Source organism: Nicotiana tabacum, chromosome 13 (assembly GCF_000715075.1).
Source record: "Nicotiana tabacum cultivar K326 chromosome 13, ASM71507v2, whole genome shotgun sequence".
NCBI lineage: Eukaryota > Viridiplantae > Streptophyta > Magnoliopsida > Solanales > Solanaceae > Nicotiana > Nicotiana tabacum.
Genome location: NC_134092.1, coordinates 133,494,530 through 133,516,173, shown reverse-complemented (window position 1 = coordinate 133,516,173; position 21,644 = coordinate 133,494,530). Strand labels below are relative to the sequence as shown.

General features: G+C 36.5%; 2 protein-coding genes across 2 annotated transcripts; both read right to left on the bottom strand.

Annotated features, from left to right (window-relative positions):
* Nucleotides 1-10,880: 10,880 nt before the first annotated feature.
* On the bottom strand, nt 10,881-11,279 carry LOC107772968 (uncharacterized). Its single transcript, XM_016592452.2, has one exon. The coding sequence runs from the start codon at nt 11,277-11,279 to the stop codon at nt 10,881-10,883; it is 399 nt and encodes a 132-aa protein (XP_016447938.2).
* A 165-nt stretch (nt 11,280-11,444) lies between these two features.
* On the bottom strand, nt 11,445-12,646 carry LOC142168374 (uncharacterized). The gene is made up of 3 exons (XM_075229055.1): nt 12,366-12,646; nt 11,813-12,124; nt 11,445-11,727 (listed from the first exon to the last, which is right to left on the bottom strand). The coding sequence occupies exons 1-3, from the start codon at nt 12,644-12,646 to the stop codon at nt 11,445-11,447; spliced, it is 876 nt and encodes a 291-aa protein (XP_075085156.1).
* Nucleotides 12,647-21,644: the final 8,998 nt, after the last annotated feature.

Sequence of the window (21,644 nt, the reverse complement as noted above, 5' to 3'; positions counted from 1 at the left end):
ATTTTTTCAAATTCCAAACAGAACAAGGTAAAACACTCGGTCGAAACTGCAATCGCGGACCTAGACGAGGACTGAGGCAGTGCACTGGGAAAATACTGCGACCGCGAGCGTCCAGACCTGAAAAATTGTCCTTTTTCGTGTAGGAAAAGGTACAATTGTTTGGACCCGACCCTACTTGTTATATATACATGAAAAAATAGTATTTTAAGAGGCTGGATATACTTTTGACACAGATTCGACCTAAGGAGGCAGAGACACAATATGAGCAAGGCGGGGAATTCTTCTATGAGTTTTTCCTTCCTCTTTCTTTTTTTTCATTGTTGGTTATGACTTTTAGTATTGTAGTTTTACATACTATTATGAATAGCTAATTTGTTATCTATGGTTTTGATGGAACCTTTTGTAGGATAAATTCTTGTTATGTTTTTATATAATTGAGCCGTTGGATTTCTCTACTTGTTCAACTACGTGTTTATTGTTGTTGATTGACGACTATCGATTGACTGTGCATATTTATTATGTGTTGCTTGAGAAAGGATACATATTTAGGTGGTTGTTGAACAATGTCACTCCTAACGTATGTGAGTACAGGGGGTTTAAAGGTAAGTTTAGAAATAACAAAGCCTTGACATGGTCATAATGAGCGGTTACATAAAGCCAACTAGCGTAGTTCGAAAGAATATATCTAGTAAATTGTTGTAGTTGCTCGAGATAGAATTACGACACCTAAAGTTCCCACGATCAGTAGAAAATACATAGGCAAAATTGTTGGGAACATAGCGGGAAGGATTTCAACATTTGGGAAAATCATAACTCTAGACCTTCTTAGTTTTGTCTCAAATTTCATCATTGTTAGTTGATAATTTTACTGTTTTATAATAGTGTTAGTTAATTAGTTAGAAATAAATATTATAATCTCTATAATTAGGAAATTGTTTGGACTTGTGGTTCTTAGCAATATTGAACAACTACAGCTAAGTCTTAGTTCTCTATGGGATTCGACTTCGGACTTATAGATCGGATTATATTTGCAGTGACCGCTTATCCTTTTTTTAGGACTAGAGTTGGGGCTGATCATATATCCAACATACAGAACTTCTTAGGAATGGGTTTTGGAGCTGTACTTTGAGGAAAAGGCTTCTGTACGAACTTTTTGAATCCAAACCCTTTAGGATCGGGGGTGCCCCCGGTATCTGAAAAACTCGGGAGTTGTATGTTTCCGCTTTTTTATCATTATCTTCGATTTTCTTCTCTCCTAACTCAATTCTTTTGGTGAGCTCCTCGAGAATTTTCATTATTGTAGGATCAGTCCCTGATTTATTAACATTTAACCTTTTTGGCACTGGCTCGGTATGGCGAGTGATTTCTGGCTCGACCCTACTTGGAGTCCTATATTAATTTTGCAACTGAGCGATAACAGCTTGTTGAGCCTATAGCATCTCAAATATCACCTGGAGACTAACTCCTCTGTCTCCTCTGCCATGTGTACCTTGACCATCAGATCGGCCTTCCTTGCGTACACTTCCTTCGGGGTCCGCGCCTAGGTCCGCATTTAGAGCAACGTGTGAACTGATATCGACTGGATCAGCAACCAGTGCTCCTCCGAGATTAGTTGGTGGCACCCCGGCTCCTAGAGCAATTACATCGTCGTTTTCCCCGTGAAATCCGAGACCATCATCACCATGTACGGGTGCATTTTGTGAGTTTAACTTGAGAGAAAAAATACTTGACAAGAACAAGTGTGAAATAATGTGTGTTATCAGAATAAGCACTGGAACAATCACTATTATCCTTAACCCCACGGTTTTATTCTTATTTTTCTTATTTTTTTTCTTTTTGTAAGACCCCCTTCGGTCCTTTGTACATATTTTTGCCCATATATATATATAAAGAAACTTTTCCTTTTGAATGTTTTCTCAAATTTCGTCTTTGATCATGTTTCTTGTCTTGTAAAATTTTTGCACGATCTTATGCTATCCATCCAATTAGCCTATGCACGGCCTTCACATTGCCCACGACAGTGATGTCTTCGATGGCCTTGATTTTATCGGGGTTGATCTCGATCCCCCGATTTGACACTATAAAGCCCAGGAATTTGCACGAACCGACCCTGAAAGCACATTTCTCGGGGTTGAGCTTCATGTTATATTTCCTCAAAATCTCGAATGTTTTCTGCAAATGAACCAAATGGTCCTTTGGGCGCAGGGACTTAAATAGCATGCCATCGATATAAAATTTTACTAACTTACCTATTTTTTCTTCGAACATTTTATTTACTAGGCGTTGATAAGTAGCTCCAACATTTTTTAGCTCGAAAGGCATTACGTTATAGCAATGTATTCCATACTTGGTGATAAATGAAGTCTTTTTCTAGTCTTCCAAGTTCATTTGAATTTGATTATACATGGAATAGGCATCGAGAAAGGTAAGGATCCCGTGGCCAGCCGTGGCGTCGATCATGCGATCGATGTTAGGCAGTAGAAAAGAATCTTTGGGGCATGTCTTATTTAAATCCTTATAATCTACACACATTCTAAATTTGTTCCCTTTTTAGGTACTACGACTACATTAGCTAACCATTCGAGATATTTCACCTCCCGAATAGACCCTATTTTGAGAAGTTTAGTTACCTCGTCCTTTATAAATGCGTGCTTTACCTCAAAATAGGGCCTTTTCTTTTGTTTCATTGGTTTAAACCTAGGGTCAAGGCTCAGCCGATGCGTTGTTATCTCCGGTGGGATCCCTGTCATTCTAAATGGGACCAAGTAAAACAATCTATGTTATCAATAAGAAATTGAATAAGCTTTTTCCCAAGTTTGGGGGTTAATCTCGTTCCTAGGTATACCTTTCGGTCAGGCAGGTACTCGATCAATATAACCTGTTCCTGACCTTGGTCGTTGATTTGGTGACGTCAGAATCTTCGGGAACAATAAAGGTTCGAGGAGTTAGAAAATCTTCTTCTTCTTCTATCCCCTGCTTTTCTGATTTGGTCGAGGCTGGTAGCTGTGATTGCTATTTGGCTTCATATTTACCTTTGATGTCTAACCTTTCCGAGGGTTATAGCATTGATATCGGTGTTACCTCATCGATCGCAAACCTTTGCAGCATGATGTTCCTCGTATATTGCTTTTACATCGTTCGTCGTTGGGAATTTCATCATTTGGTGGAGAGTCGAGGGGACTTCCCTAATATTGTGGATCCAAGGCCTCCCGAGTAGGGCATTACACCTTATGTCAACCTCGATCACGTGGAATTTGGTATGTTGAATGGTTCCAGCCACGTTCACTGATAGAGTAATCTCCCCTTTAGTTGTTTCACTGGCCATATTGAAGCCGCTTAAGACCCGAGCTACGGGTACGATTTGATCTTGCAAGCCGAGCTGCTCCACGACCCTCGATCAGATGATATTCGCCGAGCTACCTGGATCCACTAAAACACGCTTAACTTGAACTTTATTTAATATGATAGAAATTACCAGGGTGTTGTTGTGGGGCTGAGAAATACCTTCTGCTTCTTCGTCGTTGAATGATAAGGAGCCCTCAGGTACGTAATCCCGGGTCCATTTCTCCTTAGTAATTGAAAACTTAGTGCATTTGAATATGTGCCCTTGTGGAATATCAACCCCACCGACGATCATATGAATGACATGTTGAGGTTCCTCCTGTTCATTTTTCCTGTTGGCGTCTCTTTCTCTGAAATGAGTCTTGGCTCGATCACTAAGGAACTCTCGAAGGTGGACATCGTTGAATAGACGGGCTACCTCCTCCCTTAATTGCATGCAATCCTCGGTCTTGTGACCATGAATGCCATGATACTTACACATCAAATTTGGGTTTCTTTTGGGAAGGATCAGTTTGTATGGGTCTGGGCCACCTAGTATCTTTAATCATTCCGATTACCGATACAAGGCCTGATGCGTCGATGCTAAAGTTATACTCTGATAGCCGAGGTGCCTCTAAGGGATCTGCATGCTTATCAAAGCCACTTTTGCTCATAAGTCCCCGAGAATTCTGTCCTCGATCATTTCTTCGATCATTCCGAGCGGAATTGTGTCATGAACCATTGTTCCTTCGATCTGCGGTATATGGTTGATATCGTTCCCTATTCGACCTTGGCTCCATGTCGACGTCCCTCTGGGTCTTAACTGCCAACCTGTTTGGATGTGCTAACCCGAAAGGAGCTCTTAATTGGTCGTCCTCGACCCTGATCTTTGATTGATATCGATTGTGCACATCTGCCCAAGTTACAATTTTGTTTCAACTGTCGTGGTGTTATCAAAATCTGCTCATTCAACCCTTGGGTGAAAGCTTGAACGGACCAATTATCTATGATCGGTGGCAACTCCATGCGTTCCATTTGAAATCGGGATACGAACTCCCTCAACATTTCGTTATCCTTTTGTCTTATCTTGAAAAGGTCCGATTTTCTTGTTTTGACCTTTATGGACCCGATGTGTGCTTTCATGAAAGAATCTGCTAACATGGCAAATGAGTCGATGGAATTTGGTGGCAGGTTATGATACCAAATTATTTCTCCCTTTGATAAAGTTTCCCCAAATTTTTTCAACAAAATGGACTCGATCTCATCATCTTCTAAGTCATTTTCCTTTATTCCGCACGTGTACGAAGTGATATGTTCATTAGGATCGGTGGTCCCATTGTATTTAGGTATATCCGGTATATGGAACTTCTTAGGAATGGGCTTCGGAGCCGCACTCTGAGGAAAAGGCTTCTACACAAACTTTTTTGAATCCAAACCCTTTTACGATTAGGGGTGCCCCCGGTATCTGATCAACTCGGGAGTTGTATGTTTCCACTTTTTTATCATTATCTTCAATTTTCTTCTCTCGTGACTCAATTCTTTTGGTGAGATCCTCGAGCATTTTCATTATTGCAGGATCAGTCCCTGATTTGCCATTCGTCCTTTCTGGCACTGGCTCGGTACAGCAAGTGATTTCCGGCTCGGCCTCACTTGGAGTCCTATTTTGATTTTACAACTGAGTGATAGCGATCTGCTGAGCCTGTAGCATCTCGAATATCACCTAGAGACTAACTCCTCCGTATCCTCTGCCCTATGTACCTTGACCATCAGATCGGCCTTCCCTGCATACACTCCCTTCGGGGTCCGCGCCTAGGTCCGTATTTAGAGCAACGTGTGAACTGATATCGATCGGATCGACAACCGGTGCTCCTTCGAGATTAGCCGGTGGCACCCCGACTCTTGGAGCAATTACATTGTCGTTTTCCCCGTGAAATCCAAGACCATCATCACCATGTACGGGTGCATTTTATGAGTTTGACATGTTTTAACCTGAGAGCAAAAATACTTGACAAGAACAAGTCTGAAATAACGTCTATTATCAGAATCAACACTGAAATAATCACTATTATCCTCAACCTCCCAGTGGGCGCCAAACTGTTTACCCTAAAATTCGAGTAACAATTAAACTTATATTGTAGTTTTAAGGATGTGTGATTTAATCCAATACTAATTGATAAACAAGGAATTAAATAGATAAATTAGAGAATAAAACGAATCAAACTGGTATGTTCGACCTCGACCTATGATAGTCTCGAGGTGTGATAATAGGACTGACAAATAATGAAGCAGCTCTGATGAACAGTAAACAAAATAGTAAAAAAGTAATGAGTGTATATATTCTTCTTAGTGAATAGTGATGATTACAAATGAATGAGATCCCCTTTATATAATAGGGGAATCCTAAATAAGGTACACTTCTAATTATAGTAGAAAATCATATTAACATCTAATTAACCGCTATAGATTGATCCGTTCCGAGATTCGCGCCATGATCCTCGACCAATCGGGGATATCTAGTCTTTCCCGTTATCGGGCTACGCCGATGCCACTCGAAGTTTGCCTCTTTCTGGTCGCAATCGATGTCTACCCCGATCCGGACTAGACGTCCCAACTCTTCGACATGATGTTCCTACCCCGACCAAAGAGTGAAATCAGGTAGCCCCGATTTCTACCGTATACAGAGACACAAAAAATAGGTTGTAGCATTACAATCAAGAAGGGTAGAGCAAAATCATGTTTTTGACAATGTGAATATAGACAATAGAGGTCTCAGGTTCGAACGTTAAAAATAAAAATAAAAATCTTGATAAAAAGTTTTTTTCTTGCTCGTTAATAAATTTATGTGGCGTATCCGAATTAATAAGGGCCCAAAATACAAATGTCTAACATTGGATGAAAGACTAAAAAAACCTTGAATCATAGTACAACTCATACATTCCAATAATTAAAAAATTAGGAATGATATAATGTTCGAAAACTTTAGAAGATACCAACGTAGGCCATATGGAATCACATAAAGCAAGCAAAGTGGAGCGCTTAAAACCTTGAATTGGAGTCTGAACAAAAAATTAGTGTTGTCATTTCCAGTGACATATAAAGTCTGATCATAGGCACATAAAGTTTATGTTATTTCTCTGTATATATATATATCGGATTTGGTCAGTGAGACGTAGAAATAGTACTTCAAGATGCATTACGTGTCCAAGGACTTTTGACTTTTGTTCTTCTTGGCATCTATTATTTTGGCACAAATCTTTTTGGTTCTTAAAAAGAAACAGTATGAGGCATGTAAGGGAGCCACTACGAAGAAGTTCAGTATGTTATTATTTTAGATTTAACCAATTTGATGAATTACTCCTAAAGGTTGACATCAAACTAGTGCTAGTTTACCATAAGATTATTTTATTTTTAATTAAAGGTCTCGAGTTCGAGCTTTATAAAAAAAAGATTTTGATAATAAAATATTTTTTCTTTTAATGAGTCTTACGCCGTACAAATTCGATTTAATTAATTCTAATATCAGACTACAAATGAGAAGCTCAAAGAAAAGACTAAGCGATGGCTGATGAATAACCTATCGGACTTGTAATTGTCCACATATACACGTATCCCGTCTTCTCAACATTTATCACATTTGCCTTTACACAATTAAGATAAGTTGACAATCATTGTGCAATTATTAACATAGATTTATGTTTGACCAAAAAGTATAAAACCTTTTGTTAAATTAATTAAATAAAAAAATAAGGGATTAATCCTAGTTAAAGATAATAACCTTGGATCTAAAATAAGCTTATGTGAATAACGTGGGGACCGTGTTAAAATAGATTTAATGCAATACACATTAAATGTTGCGGTTAGTAATAGAGTGAGGACAATGATAAGCAATAAATACAATAAATGACACTAAATATAAATAAGGAGGAAGATTCACCCAATTTTAAATGAGGTGGAGGATTCCTTCCTCTGACAATGATGCATGACAAGAATATAAGAGAATATGGGAATTTTCTCGGATTTGGTGGAAATGACAATAGATAATCTAAAGAGATCGAACCTCTCTCAGAAAGTAGTTTTCTGTATTTATCTAGAGAGCTTACTTTTCAAAAGTGTTCTTATCATATGTAATATTACATGCCTTTTGTCTTATCTCTCCTAATATTTATATGAGATATTCCCAAAGAACCCTAAAAAGTACAAATAGATGGAATATTCAATAGAATATTCCCTTTGAAGGTTCCAAAGCTATACTAGCAGTTGCTTCTGTCCATGATGCTCGACCTCGACCTTGATGAGCCACTATGCGGCTTGTTCTGTTGACCACTGATCGACCTCGGCCAAACTGCTCATGATAAGTTACAAATCTCACGATAATCACCTCTTCGTGATGAATTTCCTCGGTCGGATTTTGACCCATACAGTTAGTCTCTTCACTTATCGTGGTCGTCTTTTGGTCGACCTCAATGAGAGAATTTCATTAGTCATAGTTTGAGAAATTCGGATGGGGAGGTCGAGTAGTGAGGATCGCAACCGAGATGGTGACGTGGCGTTTTAAGAACCACACTTAATGACGTTGGTTCAGAATGACGTCACTGCCTCACGCGTCATCATTACGCATCTTCCCAATGCGTTGCGTCGCTTCCCGTGTCCTTGTTGTTTTGATCCCTACGCATTTGACGGTTAATTATCTCGATCCGAGCGCCGGTGTTCTCTATAAATAAAGGGGGACCCTTTGAATGAACCTTTACATTTTCTAATCTTTTGAACCTGCATCTTTTCTTCTCTTTTTTTTTTCTGTGTTCTTGCTCTAGTTGCTTCCGTCTTTCGCACTCTCTCTCCTTTCCAGTTCGAGTGACTCTTGTTGTTTCTGTCTCTTTCGAGTTCATATCTTCTGCATTTACAATCAACCAACAATGGTGGATACACCTCTTGTCTCTGGTGAGTTTCTTGAACCAACTCCACTAGGAGTGAGGATGCCTCCTCACGATGAGGATGTTGCATTGCCAAGGATGAGAGCTTTCCCACCATAGAGGAAATCATTACTCGTAACGATAGGGCCATGTCGGACTTCTCGAAGTTGCCTGCGGATGACCCTAAGCCTGTGAAGTCCAAGATCGAAGCAGCCCATCCTGAGCCTGTGACGTCCAAGGTCGCGGTCTCACCCGAGGGCGGGATAGCTTTAGGCACAGAGACTGCGCTCTCTCCAGATATAGAATTTGCTCCCCTGCCGGAGGTCACCGTGGAATGATGAGGGCGATCAGAGAAAGCGGAGGTCATTCCGAGGAGTGATACGTCGCCGTCAGGGCAGGCCGACGTCCTTTCCTCTGCCGAGGAGAGGGGGAAGGGTGTGGTTGTAGATGGCTATGAGTCAGGTTCCGACATCGACCCCGAAGAGGAAAGGATGTTCAATGAGGGGTTTACTCGGGTAGATGTGAGAATGGAGGGACGTACTCATTCTATAGTCATTCCCTTGGACTGCGACTTGTTGACGAACACAGAAAGTGTGGTCCCTTCTTTGGTTCCTCTTTACTCGGGCGCCGAGAACAGGACTTTACGGACGTTCAAGGATGCCAATCTGTCGTTAGGCATATCCGTAATGGCTTTGAGGTAAGTTTGTATTTGTATCTTACGTCCTTTCTTCTTTTTGCTTTTATTGACTTTTTGGTTCTTCCTTTTTCACTTAGCCCCTCATTTTGGAGATGAGAGTGCCCACCGAGAGGAGAAGCAGAAGGTTATTTTTAAGAAAATGTTTTCAAGTATCGTGAGTACCGTGACAAGTGCCATGAGATGGAAATAAGCTCAACTTATAGGTTGATTTTGATGTAGTGACCAAGTAATGAGCAACATCAAGGAGATGGATAAGATTATTTGCTTTATAAAAAAATAGATTTTGATAATAAAATGTTTTTCCTTTTAGTGAGTCTTACGCAGTACAAATTCGATTTAACTAATTCGAATATGAGACAACAAATGAGAAACTCAAAGAAAAAACTAAGCGATGGCTGATCAATAACCTATCGGACTTATAGTTGTCCATATATACACGTATATATCCCGTCCTCTCAACATTTATCACATTTCCCTTTACACAATTTAAGATAAGGTGACAATCATTGTGCAATTATTAACATCATATATCCTTTTAAAAATAATAATAACAAAAAAATATACAACATATTCGTGAATTATAGACAAACTCATACATAAAAGCCTAATTAAATGGTAGTCTTAGAATGAAAGTAATTACCATTTTTTGAAGAGTGACATGTACCAAGCATAAATTCCTTTTCTACTTCAGCGAAGGGCAAAATATTTACCAAAATCATGGTATTCACGAAAATTTGACGTCTGACAATAAGAAAAAAAAAACAGCTCGATATTAATGGCTACTTTTACGGTTAAACTCGTGACCTATAGATCACATAGAGACAACTTTATCATTGCTTCAAAACTCCCTTTCATCTGACAATAAGAAATAACTCTGAATATGATTTATAAGTAATATCGTATTTAACTTCTTAATTACCGGTTCAACATAATCCAATATTTGATGTAATTATCAATGTCTCAGGAGTAATAAACTTTTTCTTAGTGGGCGCTTGGACATAAGAACGGTAAAATTTAAAAAAAAAAAAAGTGATTTTTTTTTAAATGAAAATGATATTTGAAAATTAGAGTTATGTTTGGACATGATATAATTTTGGGTTATTTTTGAAGTTTTGTGAGTAATTTGAGTGAAAATTTTGAAAACAGCTTTTTGGAGTTTTTCAAATTTTCAAAAAAATTCAAAATTCATGTTTAAGTGGAAATTAAAATTTTGTGACCAAACACTAATTTTAACAAAAATTTAAAAAATTGTTATGTCCTTGGGAAGCATCACAAAACAAGTTGCGTGCCGTCAACTTCAACTTTTGCTTTTGCTATTTCTTTTTCTTCTTATTCACTCGATAATAATTGCATCCAACACGAAGATCAAGTTGATATTATTTTATTTTATTTTTACGAGTCGAGTCTAGTAGCTTTTGATTAAAGTTTATATTTGTATTAAAGTATTTATTAAAAATATATAAATATTTAATAGCGTACCAAATAACTAAGATGAATTATTATTTCGATGAAAAATTCATTACTCATAAATTTTAAATCTCAATCCTGAAGATTAGAGAGTTTTGTTTAAATAATTAAATCAGCGGAGAGATAGCATCAGAGAAAATACATCTCACTTGGCATTTTTCGAAAAGTCTGCAGCTTTGGTACGTACGGGAGAATATGATATACTTATCAACAAATTGATTTGTCTTTTGTCGGTGACTTAAATAGTTTTTTTTCTTCCTTTAGCTATAAATTTTTTTTTTCGAAAGAATTTTTTTTTATTTCAACCATTTTGTCAGTTTACATCATCTGTTCTTGTGGACCATAGAACAGATCTCATAAGTACAACTACATAAAATACTATACAACTATTGTTGTTTAGCAAAATCCTAACACTATATAGACTCTAGCTGTCATATGTGCCTTGGATTACATGTAGGATAACTATTGAATGACTGCATAATATATTACCATTTAAGCTTCTTCTGTCCAGCAATATGTACTTGAAGAGCAATTTCCTTTGCTCTGTCTTTGGCTTCTCTGCTCAGCTGTTGAAACCTTCTATCATTTCGCTTCATCCAGATGTTGTATACTACTGCTGCAAATACCACTCCTGGCAGTGTCTTTCTTGGATTCCTGTTGTTTACATTGGCAATTAGCCATTGCAATTCTGTTTTCCAGTTACCAATTGTTCTTTGGTACTCTAGCCATCTTAACATTCCTTTCCATAGACTCTGTGAGTATGAACATTCGAAGTACAAGTAGTCATGTGTCTCTTCAATATCTCTTCCACACAATGTGCATGACTGATCTACTTGAACTCCCCATTTGGCTAATCTGTCAACTGTAGTCAATCTTCTATGCATTGTCATCCATAAAATGTACTTATGTTTTGGTAGCATTCCAGTTACCATAACTAGTGTTTTCCAGTGGACTTTGAGATATTGTGGAGTAGTATGAAGGTAAGCCTTCCTGATACTAAACTTCCCATTCTCAGTGCAGGTTTGAATTCTTGTGAAATCATTAGCCCACTACTCTCTTGCTGCAAACAGTTTCCTTACTAGCCAGCTAGCTTGCCTAGGAATCTCCATAGTAGTAATGTCTTTCTTCTTTATGTAGTGGCAGTGAATCCACTTGATCCAGAGTTTGTCTTTCTTAGACATTATGGCCCAAAGAAGCTTAGTCAAGGCAGTTTTATTCCATCTATCATAATCGATAATGTTTAAACCTCCAGCAGTTTCTGGTTTACACAAAGTCTCCCATGCTATAGGAGCCCTATGACTAGTATCATGACTACCAGTCCATAGGTAATTCCTGCATATACCATTTACCAGTTTAATAACTTTTTTTGGAATGAAAAATACTTGAGCTCAGTAAGTCTGTATTTCAAACAATACACTCTTGATGATTTGTAGTCTTCCAGCATAGAATAAAAACTTGGATGTCCAGCTTTTGATTATGTCCACTATCCTCTCCACTAATGGCATGCATTGTGCTATAGTAATTTTCCTTGTGGACAGAGGTACTCCCAAATATTTGAATGGAAAGCTGCCTTCTGCTAGGTGAAGCTCTGCTAGCATTTTTTCTTTGAATTCCCTGGGAACACGTGCTATGTACAGTGAGTTTTTTTTTCAAATTTACTTGAAGGCTTGCGGCCTTTGAGAATTGATCAAACACTTCCATCAACATCTTCATTGAAACCTCATCAGCCCTGCAACACATCAAGAGATCATCTGCAAAGCAAATGTGTATTACTTGTAGTCTGGTGCATTTGGGGTGGAAGTTAAAATCTGGATTCCTAATTAATGTCTTCAATGATTTGTTTAGATACTCTATGGCTAATACAAACAAGTAGGCAGACATTGGGTCCCCTTGTCTTAGCTCTTTCTTTGCTTCAAACTTGTTGGTCAATCCTCCATTCAATAATAGAGTAGTTTACTGTAGAAACACACTCCATAATCAATGTTACTAGTTTGTAAGGCACCCCAAATTCAAGTAGTACTGCTTTCAAAAAGCCCCATTCTACTGAGTCGTAGGCTTTTCTGATGTCTACTTTGATCATGCATCTAGGAGATACTGCCTTTTGAGTATACCCTTTGATCAATTCATGACCCATAATAACATTATCAAGAATATTCCTCCCTTCTATAAAAGCAGATTGTGAAGGCCCAACCAGAAAATCAACAACCAATTTAAGTCTATTTGTCAGAATCTTAGCAATGATCTTATACATTGTTGAGCAACAAGCAATAAGCCTAAATTCTTTAACATAACTGGGGTTCTACACTTTTGGGATCAGTGTAACATTTGTGCAATTTATGTCTTCCAGTAATCTGCCATTTTGAAAGAATTGTTGCACTGTCTCTGTAATTTCCTTTCCAATAATTGGCCAAAAATCTCTAAAACATTCTGCAAGGTATCCATCTATACCTGGTGCCTTGTCATTAGGTAAGTTCTTCACTATCTGGCAGATCTCTTCCTTTGTTACTGGCAGTAACAATTGTTGTTGCTGGTTCAGTGTTAAACAAAGGCCATCTCTTGTTATATTGATGTCAATCCCTGGCAATTGTTCTGCTGTTGTTCCCAATAGTTGCTGAAAGAATTGTGTGAACTCTTGTTGAATCTGTTTTGGATCAGTAATCTTCAACTGATTTTCATTGAAGATACAACTCACCTTATTTCATGCTTGCCTGGCTCTCATATATGCATGGAAATACTTGGTATTACAGTCTCCCAATTGGATCCAAGTTGCTCTTGATTTCTGCCTCATTATTTGTTCTTGAATTGCTTCCCATTTTTCAATACTTTCTAGAGATTTCCTTTCTTCTTCAATTAATACTTTGTTGAAATAATCTTCATTCAGCTTTCCTTGGGTCACTTTCAATTCTTCTCTCATTTGCTTTAGCTTATGGTCAACTGAGGAGTGCTCCTTTTGTATATCTCTGGTTTCTTGTTCAAGCTTCTTCAGTTTGGTTCAAACAGAATACATGGTGAATCCTTTGATCTTCTGTCTCCAAATTCTCTAGACTGCTTCCTTGTATTCTCTTTGGTTCATCACTGTTGTTAGTAACCTGTATGGCTTTCTCACTCTTACCTTTATCACCTCAGTGTCTAGCATTATAGGAGTATGGTCTGAACAACCAGGTAACATATATACTGCCTCAATTCCAGTGTAAGAGTTGAACCACTCAGCATTGCCAAAAGCCCGGTCTATATGGCTATATACTCTGACCTCTGCATCCCTCTTGTTACTCCATGAAAATCTGCTTCTTCTTTTGGTGATTTGTCCCACTCCAATATCATCAATGCAGTTCTGAAAATCAGTCATTTCTGCTTGATGAACTGGCTGTCCATTTATTATGTCATCTACACTTAAAACACTATTAAAATCTCCCATTATAAGCCAAGGTCCACAATGCTGAATATTCCTCAAGCTCCTCCATAGTGATACTCTGTGTTGTATGGTGTGTAGGCCATATACAAATGTTATGTAGCTAGTGAATGTTGAATTCTTGTCCTTCACCTAACAGCGAATCAGTTGGTATGTGCTACCCAGAATTGCAACATGAACAATTGTTTCTTTCCACATTATCCATATCCTTCCATTTGGTGCAAATGCATAGTTGTCTTCTACTTTCCAATCCCCATCCATTTTCTTGTAAATAGCCTTTGCTTTTTGTTGTTTCACTCTAGTTTCTAGGCAAGCAATCATATCTACTTTATTTATCCGCAAGAACTTCTCTAATTCTTGCTGTTTATAGGACTTGTTCAGTCCTCTTATGTTCCAAGATACAATGATCATGAGGGATTATGATTACTTGAGGTGCTTCCCTGGGTCAATTGGCCTGATCCATTTCCGGATACTTGCTGCTGTTGATTCCCATCTGATGGTCTTTCCAGTATGGTCAGTGCAACAAATGCATTCCTTTTAGCCAATTCATCATAATTGACCTCTCTATACTTTGCTTTGTCAACTGGTCCTTTTACAACTACTACTTGTTTCCCTCTGTTGTTCACCTGTACCTCCATTTCAGGATGATCTATTGGCTCATCTTGTTGTTGAATGGTTGTACTCTCTTCAGCTACAACTTTTGGTTTCCACTTCATTATGGTTTTCTTCTTTCTTCTCCTTCTCTACTTCCTTGGTCCTTCCTCTTGTTGCACATCTTTTTGACAGTCACCAATATTATGCCCAAATGTGTTACACTCTAGATAGAATTTCGGTTTCCATTCAAATTCCACATTCTGCATCCAACTTCTTCCATCTGGTATCTCAATATAGATCTCATCAGGCAACGGCTGAGTTATGTCCATTTCCATAAGGACTCGAGCATAAGAAATCCTCTCACACTTAGTAGTTAATCTATCAGTGCATATAGGTTTTTCCTAGTAAGCTAGCTATCCTCCCTAGATTTTCCTCAGCCCAGCACTGAATTGGTAGACCAGGTAAATCTACCCATATTGGAACAATTCTCTTTGATTCCTTCTTGATCTGGAAGTTTGGATCACAATCCTTCAATATCATAGGTTTGCTATTGAACGTGTAAGGGCCATTTTGCACTATTAGGTTTTTGTCCTCCATAGATTCAAATTTAAAGATGAAGTACCCGTCATCGTGTAGTAACACTGTTGGAGTTGTAACAGTGTTCCAAACACCATAGACGAACTTAAGCATCTCCTTAAATGACGGGTTGCCCCCAGTACATAACCTATTAATGTTGTCATCCACTTCTGGGTCTGCAATTTTACCTCCTTTGGATTTAATTTGGCAATTTTCACTCCATCCTTCACCATCGGAGGATAGAATTTGAGTTGCATGCCCTGATTTTGTACTTTGTTACCTTTAACAACATCAGCCATAGTTTGTTTTTGAGATCTAGCTGAGTATGTAAGTTTCCTTGCCGCTGAAAGCATACATGTTTTCATTGGTTATATTTCGCTTTTCTCCACTTCCAGCTAAGCTTGCATGACCGTACGAGCACTTCCCATACCTGGTAACCAATGTAACAGTTGCATTGGGGCTATTTTTTGTGGAATGCCGCTTTCTGGGGTAATTAATCTCGTCATATTTACAGTTTGGGGGGAATTATTAGTGTAGGTCGGTTATGGTGGAATCCGGTGGATCGGTGATTGTCAGCTGCTTTGCTTAACAAATCGCCAGAGTTTCTCTCTTTACTTTCTCTCTCTACATCCCCTCCCCTTCAAAGAAGGACTTGAGCTATAATTAATCATACTATTTTTGTACACTCTTGAAGAGTATATTGTAGCCATCCAAAACATTTATGCTCAATGTATGCGTTAATTTCTCCGGAAGACAACAACATCTAGGGATGTTCAAAGAAAACCGATAAATCGCACTAAACTGATAATTCGAGTCAAATCGGAAAAAAAAAATCAGTTATATTTTTGTGTTGGGAAAGAAAAATCGATTATAATTGACCTGATTTGGTTATAGCCAAAAAAAATCAAACCGAAACTAAACCAACCTCACATTACATTATATAATTTATAAAAATATTTTATATAATCAATATTCATAGTAATATAATTTATAAATATTTCTTAAACTTGCTCACAGTTTTATCTTTAAACATATTATTTAAAGTTTGGACTTAACATTTTTGAATGGTCCAATAAATTTTATAGCTCATAAATGTAGTAAGTCAAATAAAGTTCAAATCAATACTAATAAAGAAAATTGAATTTAACACTAGGAATGACAATAGTGTTGGATATTTATTTATTAGTTTTACATTGGTTTATAATAAACATGCATAACCTAGTTTATCTTTTTCTTTAGTACTTAGTTGTGTAATTAATAGTACTTATTAGTTGTACTTATTTTAGCATGACCTATATAGTATTTTTAAATTATGTTAATTTTTATTATGGCGCATTAATTAATAATATTTTTTTATATGATTTTATTATTTTTGTTATTGAATATTTTAGTATAACGCTATGACTCATCTCATACTATTATGTTATTTTCTTGAAAAATACAATATATAGTTATACCTTACTAGGACTAAAGAAATATTTGGAGTACAAGTTACATAATTTGTGCCATGAAGACTTTACTGGAGAAAAAACCCGAAAACCCGAAAAAATCGAAAAATCCAAAAAAAATTGAGATTGAAAAATCTGACTTTTTGGTTTTGTTTGGTTTATAGATTTAAAAACCCGATACCATTGGTTTTATTTGGTAATTGAAAAATTCAAACCAACCCGATCAATATACACTCGTAGCAGCAACAACAACAAACTCAACATAATCTCACATAATGGAGTCTAAACATTATTTATCTTTGTGTCTCCAATAAACAGGAATAATGGGGACACTACCAAATGAAAAGATTATAATCCACCACCTTATTCTTGCTTCAAAATATAATTAGACAAAGAGCCTCATTTATTTTTATAAGCCCACAACGGGTGAAGTACACAAAGAGCCTTCTAAGTGGATAACCTTAAATTTTTGTCTCCGTACAGAACTTCAAGTTTAACAAGTGTCGCCTCTTATTTGCCTCGTATGCAACACTTTTAACTTTTGATCTTAAAATTCTGCATCAGTCAAAAGTTAAAGACCACCCAAAAAGTATCATATTTTTGTAACCTTTTGGTCCACATGCCTCACTTTAAAATGATAAGCCCAACTGATCCCCTACATTTGGGCAAAGGGCACTAGTAGCCACATTTAAGCCTTATAATTTAGGAATTTTTACCTAGTTATACTATAATAGAAACCTATTTACTATTTTTATTTAGGTTCCTTATTAATTATTTTGTACATCAAAATTTCAAGATCCCTTAAATCTAGTCTATCTGTTACATGACACCCAACACTCATTTCCAATAATCCCTCCTACATTTAAGATTCTTTCCTTTTTCAAAGGATTATAAAAACATCTTCACTCTTTCTTAACAATTACCCAAAATTGTTCTTACCCACAGTAAGAAATTTTGCTTACCCATTGTTATCCAAAATTTGCATACCCAAAATCTCGCTTACCCCACTGTTATCCCCCCAAAATTGCATATTCTTTTCCTCTTCCACAGCTTTTGAGATTCAATTTCTCTTTTTCTTACTAATCACCCAAAATCTCGATTTCTTATTGATACAATGCAAACAAAATTCAGAATATTGCTCTAGAATCAAGTTGTGGGACAATTTTGAATCTTGTTTTCTTTCTTTCTAAATTCTTTATTGTATTTGACTTGTATATGATACATCAATACCCAAAATAATACTCAATACAATATTAATACAATTATATTAAATTTTTAGTGTAGGGTTATGATTGAAACTTGAAGAAGATGAAGATCATAATTGTATCGCGATTGTATTATAATAGTATATGTAGCACAATTATTGCAGGAATTGTATTACAAATGTACGATAATTGTATTTTTATTGTATATTGTTACGAGCAGCTGTGAGTTCGTGACGAATTTCACTGTTTGTATTACAAATATGAAAATTGTATACTGTTAATTTATTAGTATTGTATCAGGTATTATTTTGGGTATAATATAACATATACAAGTTAGATACAATTGTGATATAAGTATGATGCATTTATGTTTTAAGCATTGATGTATCCGATACAATTCAAATACAATTATGAAATAATTATCATACAATTTCTGAATATGTTTTTTAATAATATAAAGTCGTCGGCAATAGTGGGGAGAGAGAATATGGAGATTCTAGGTGTAGATTAAGGAATTTTGATGTAAAAAAAAAGGAGAGCGAAAAGGATAGGGGAAAAAAGGAAAGGGTGTAATTGAATCCCTTAATTGAAGGCACTAATAATGGGGTGGGAGCCTTTTAAGAAGCAATGTATAAGAAAAACCTAGGTACTTATTAAAAACTGCAAAATATAAAGAACATAGGTAAACAAGTTTCTAATATAGTATAGCTAGGTAAAAATCCCTATAATTTATAATATATTTAAATATTAGCCAATTCACCCAAACTTCAGGACTAAATAGCCTGAATTTGTATCCTGAATTTCTTAGATGCTAATTTAAAATTCAGGACTTAACGTACTAAGTTTTTGAGCTGCTGCTTTGAAATTCAGGACTAAGCTGCTAATTTAGAATTCAGGACATAAGATTCAGAATTCTGGACACAATTTTCGAACTTTAGGACACGATGTCCTGAAGTTTGAACCTTAAATTTTAAACTTTAGTATGTTGTGTCCTGAAATTTGAGATTGACTAATTTTTAAATACATTATAAATCGTGAATATATTTTAAACATCATGCTTGGTGTCATTGCCGCTCTTCATTTTGACAAGCCGACTAGGCCTAACTTTCTGATAATCCATCAAAAATTGAGGATTATGACACAAACCGTGCTTTTGCTACCTGACCAAAAGAACATACTGAACCAAAATTACAGAAAACAATTGCAGTCCTAGCCCACCAAATAGAAAACTAACAACTTTTCCAACTCTTGAATTTTCTTTTCCTTACCTTCCCTCACCAAAATTATAACACGAATTTGTATTAGAATTTTGACAATTCATCGGAATTTTCGTATGGCAATTCTTTGCTCAGAATTAGGTGTAGTAATTTGAGCCCAAACTCATTTGATTCATCCAATCCGTTTAATGTTGGGCTGGTTATTGACCCGTTCTTTTGTTGAACTCAGTCCATTTTGACCCAACCTATTTCAACATGTCAAAAGTCGGGTTGATTTGTAGCCCAAATTGATCCTTGAGTAACTTTGCTAAAATATCTTTGTCTGTTTGATTTGATATGTTATATATGATCATAACAAAAGAAAGAAAAATGTTATTTGATAATTAAACAATTCATAAGAAAATCATACACATTAATTAAAGCTTGGTAAGAGTTGCGCGAGTTGGACTATGACCTAAATTTTAGCCCAATTTGTTCCAACCCATCTCAACCCAAGCTACTTTTGGACGGGTCAATTGACTGGCCCATTTATTGACATCCATTTTGATCCGCCCAAAATCAATCCAACATGCCCATTTTGACTCTGCTACTCAAATTTTTGTAAGTCAACTTCTGATAATCCATTAAAATTTGCGGCTAAGTTCTAACCAGTAAGTAATTTTAAAAAATTTATTTAAACGGATCAAAACTTAAATCGTGGTGCAAAAATAGATTATTTCTGCAAATCACCCCCAAAAATATTCTGAACCAATATTGGGACGAGTGTACAAATAGTCATTCTCAGGGATGCTATTTACAGCCTGTTTGGATGGTTGTACATATCGTTTCATAATGTATGTCGTATTATAGTATATTGTATTGTATCATTTAATGATACAATGTTTGAATAAATTGTGTCGTTTGCCATTATTTCATGATATCACGCACCAACAATATGAAGAATAAATTTGTAATATTATAAAGAAAAATTATGATACGGGATAAAATTACTATAAAAAAAGGTAGGCGTAAATGATAAAATAACATTATTTAATAATAATGAAGGGTGAGAGAAAAAGACAAGGTAACGACGTGACCACACTAAATCGATCGTAAGGTTGGCAAATGGGCCAGACCCGGACCTAAACGGGCCTCGTAGGTTGGTCCTATATGGGCACAGGCTTCGTGGGTCGGGCTTAAACGGTTCCGGGCTTCGTGGGCTAGCTATTGGTAGGAACCAGACCGGGACCACGAATTAATGGTCTCGGGATAAGTGGGTTGGTCTGGACTAAGTGGGCCAGTCCCGGGCCTATGTGGGCCTGCACTATTTTTTTTTTTTTTTTATCTAAGGCAATTTCTCTTAAATTATATTATATAGTTGTGACTTAAATTTTTTAATTTAAAACACAAAATATTATAAAGAGATATTCAAAGGAATGCGTTATAATTTTTATTATTATGACATTAACAAAACATGACCCAATCTTTCTTAGTCTTCCCCCTCCCCTCCCCAATGCCCCCAATGGAATGAGCACAACCAAGGTGCTAATACCACTATTGAGAAGAAAAAGAAACTAATCAAGATGTGCCAAAAAAGTTACATATTAATTTTACATGGTATCTCTTACAAATTTCATAAATCCTTCAAGGTTCGAAGGAACTTCCGTTGGTGGTGGTGGAAAAAACACTTGTTCATCACCGCTTCCAAGCGAAGCTGCATCCTTCGCAAGTTCAGCTAGCATTTCTTCGTAAGCTTCGTCTACATTTGGTTGTGATTCAGCAAGTCCAAAATTTTTTCGTTCCAAACGGATCCAATTTATGAAAAGTACTGATTTTCCCAAGCTCTCCCTCATAGACGCTCTATAATTACCAAGTTGAAGTCTTGCTTGACTGAAAGCGCTCTCCGATGCCACTGTTGAAGCTTGAATGATTAAAATGTCTCAGGTCATCCTTGAAAGAATCGGAAAGTATTTTTCTTTGTCCTTCCACCATTCCAAAATATTAAAGGAGCCATCAGGATTCACTTCCTCAATTCCTTGTGACAAATAAACTTCAAGCTCATTTAGTTGTGAACAATCACTAGTACTAGAACCTTGAGAACCCCTGAACCCGGCCCAAGCAGTAAGTGCTCTTACTCCCGCAGTTCTTTTAGTTGATTGAGAACTCGAAGAAGAAGGAGTTGGAATATTTGGTCTAGCATTATCTATTGCAATTTGATAAGCACTATAAATAGTTTGAGCATTTATTTTAATTAAGGCTTGTGCGTCCAAAAGTCTAGACAACTCCTCATCTTCAAGTGCTAAACCATGGTAAATAGATTGATACCAATATTGAGGACCTCCTAATTTCATAGTAGGATTTAACAAGGCACCAAAATCATAAATAGAGGGAATATGGAAAAAATATTTTTAAAATTTCATTCTCATAGAATCAATAGCTTGTTCATAAATTTCTCCACCCTCTGAAAAATAAGCAAAAAAATTTGCAAGTTCTGCAAGATAAACTAAACAGTTAGAAATAGTAGGATAATATTGCCCAGAAAATTCATTTGTAGCAATATGAAATTTTTCTAAAAAAATCTACAAACATTTTAATATTAGCCCAATCCGCATTTGTAAGCTTCTTATCATCATCACTTACATGAGTATTAAACGTTGAGTTTGTGGAGTTTCTATATTCATATGCAACAACTAAACTTTCATACATGTAATTCCATCTAGTTGGATAAGGTTTAAGAACCTTTCTTTCTCTTAGGCCAAATTCATCGCATCTTTTAAAATATTCTCTAAGTCTACTTCTACGGTTTGAATAAAAGAGCTAG

What these genes read in the sequence shown, in the direction of transcription:
- LOC142168374 (XM_075229055.1), bottom strand. Translation starts at nt 12,646, where the DNA reads ATGTATAAGATCATTGCTAAGATTCTGACAAATAGACTTAAATTGGTT. An exon ending in CTAGTAACATTGATTATGGA is followed by an intron (nt 12,125 to 12,365) that starts GTGTGTTTCTAC and finishes GATGTGTTGCAG; the next exon opens with GGCTGATGAGGTTTCAATGA. An exon ending in AAGACTACAAATCATCAAGA is followed by an intron (nt 11,728 to 11,812) that starts GTGTATTGTTTG and finishes TGGTATATGCAG; the next exon opens with GAATTACCTATGGACTGGTA.
- LOC107772968 (XM_016592452.2), bottom strand. Translation starts at nt 11,279, where the DNA reads ATGCATAGAAGATTGACTACAGTTGACAGATTAGCCAAATGGGGAGTT.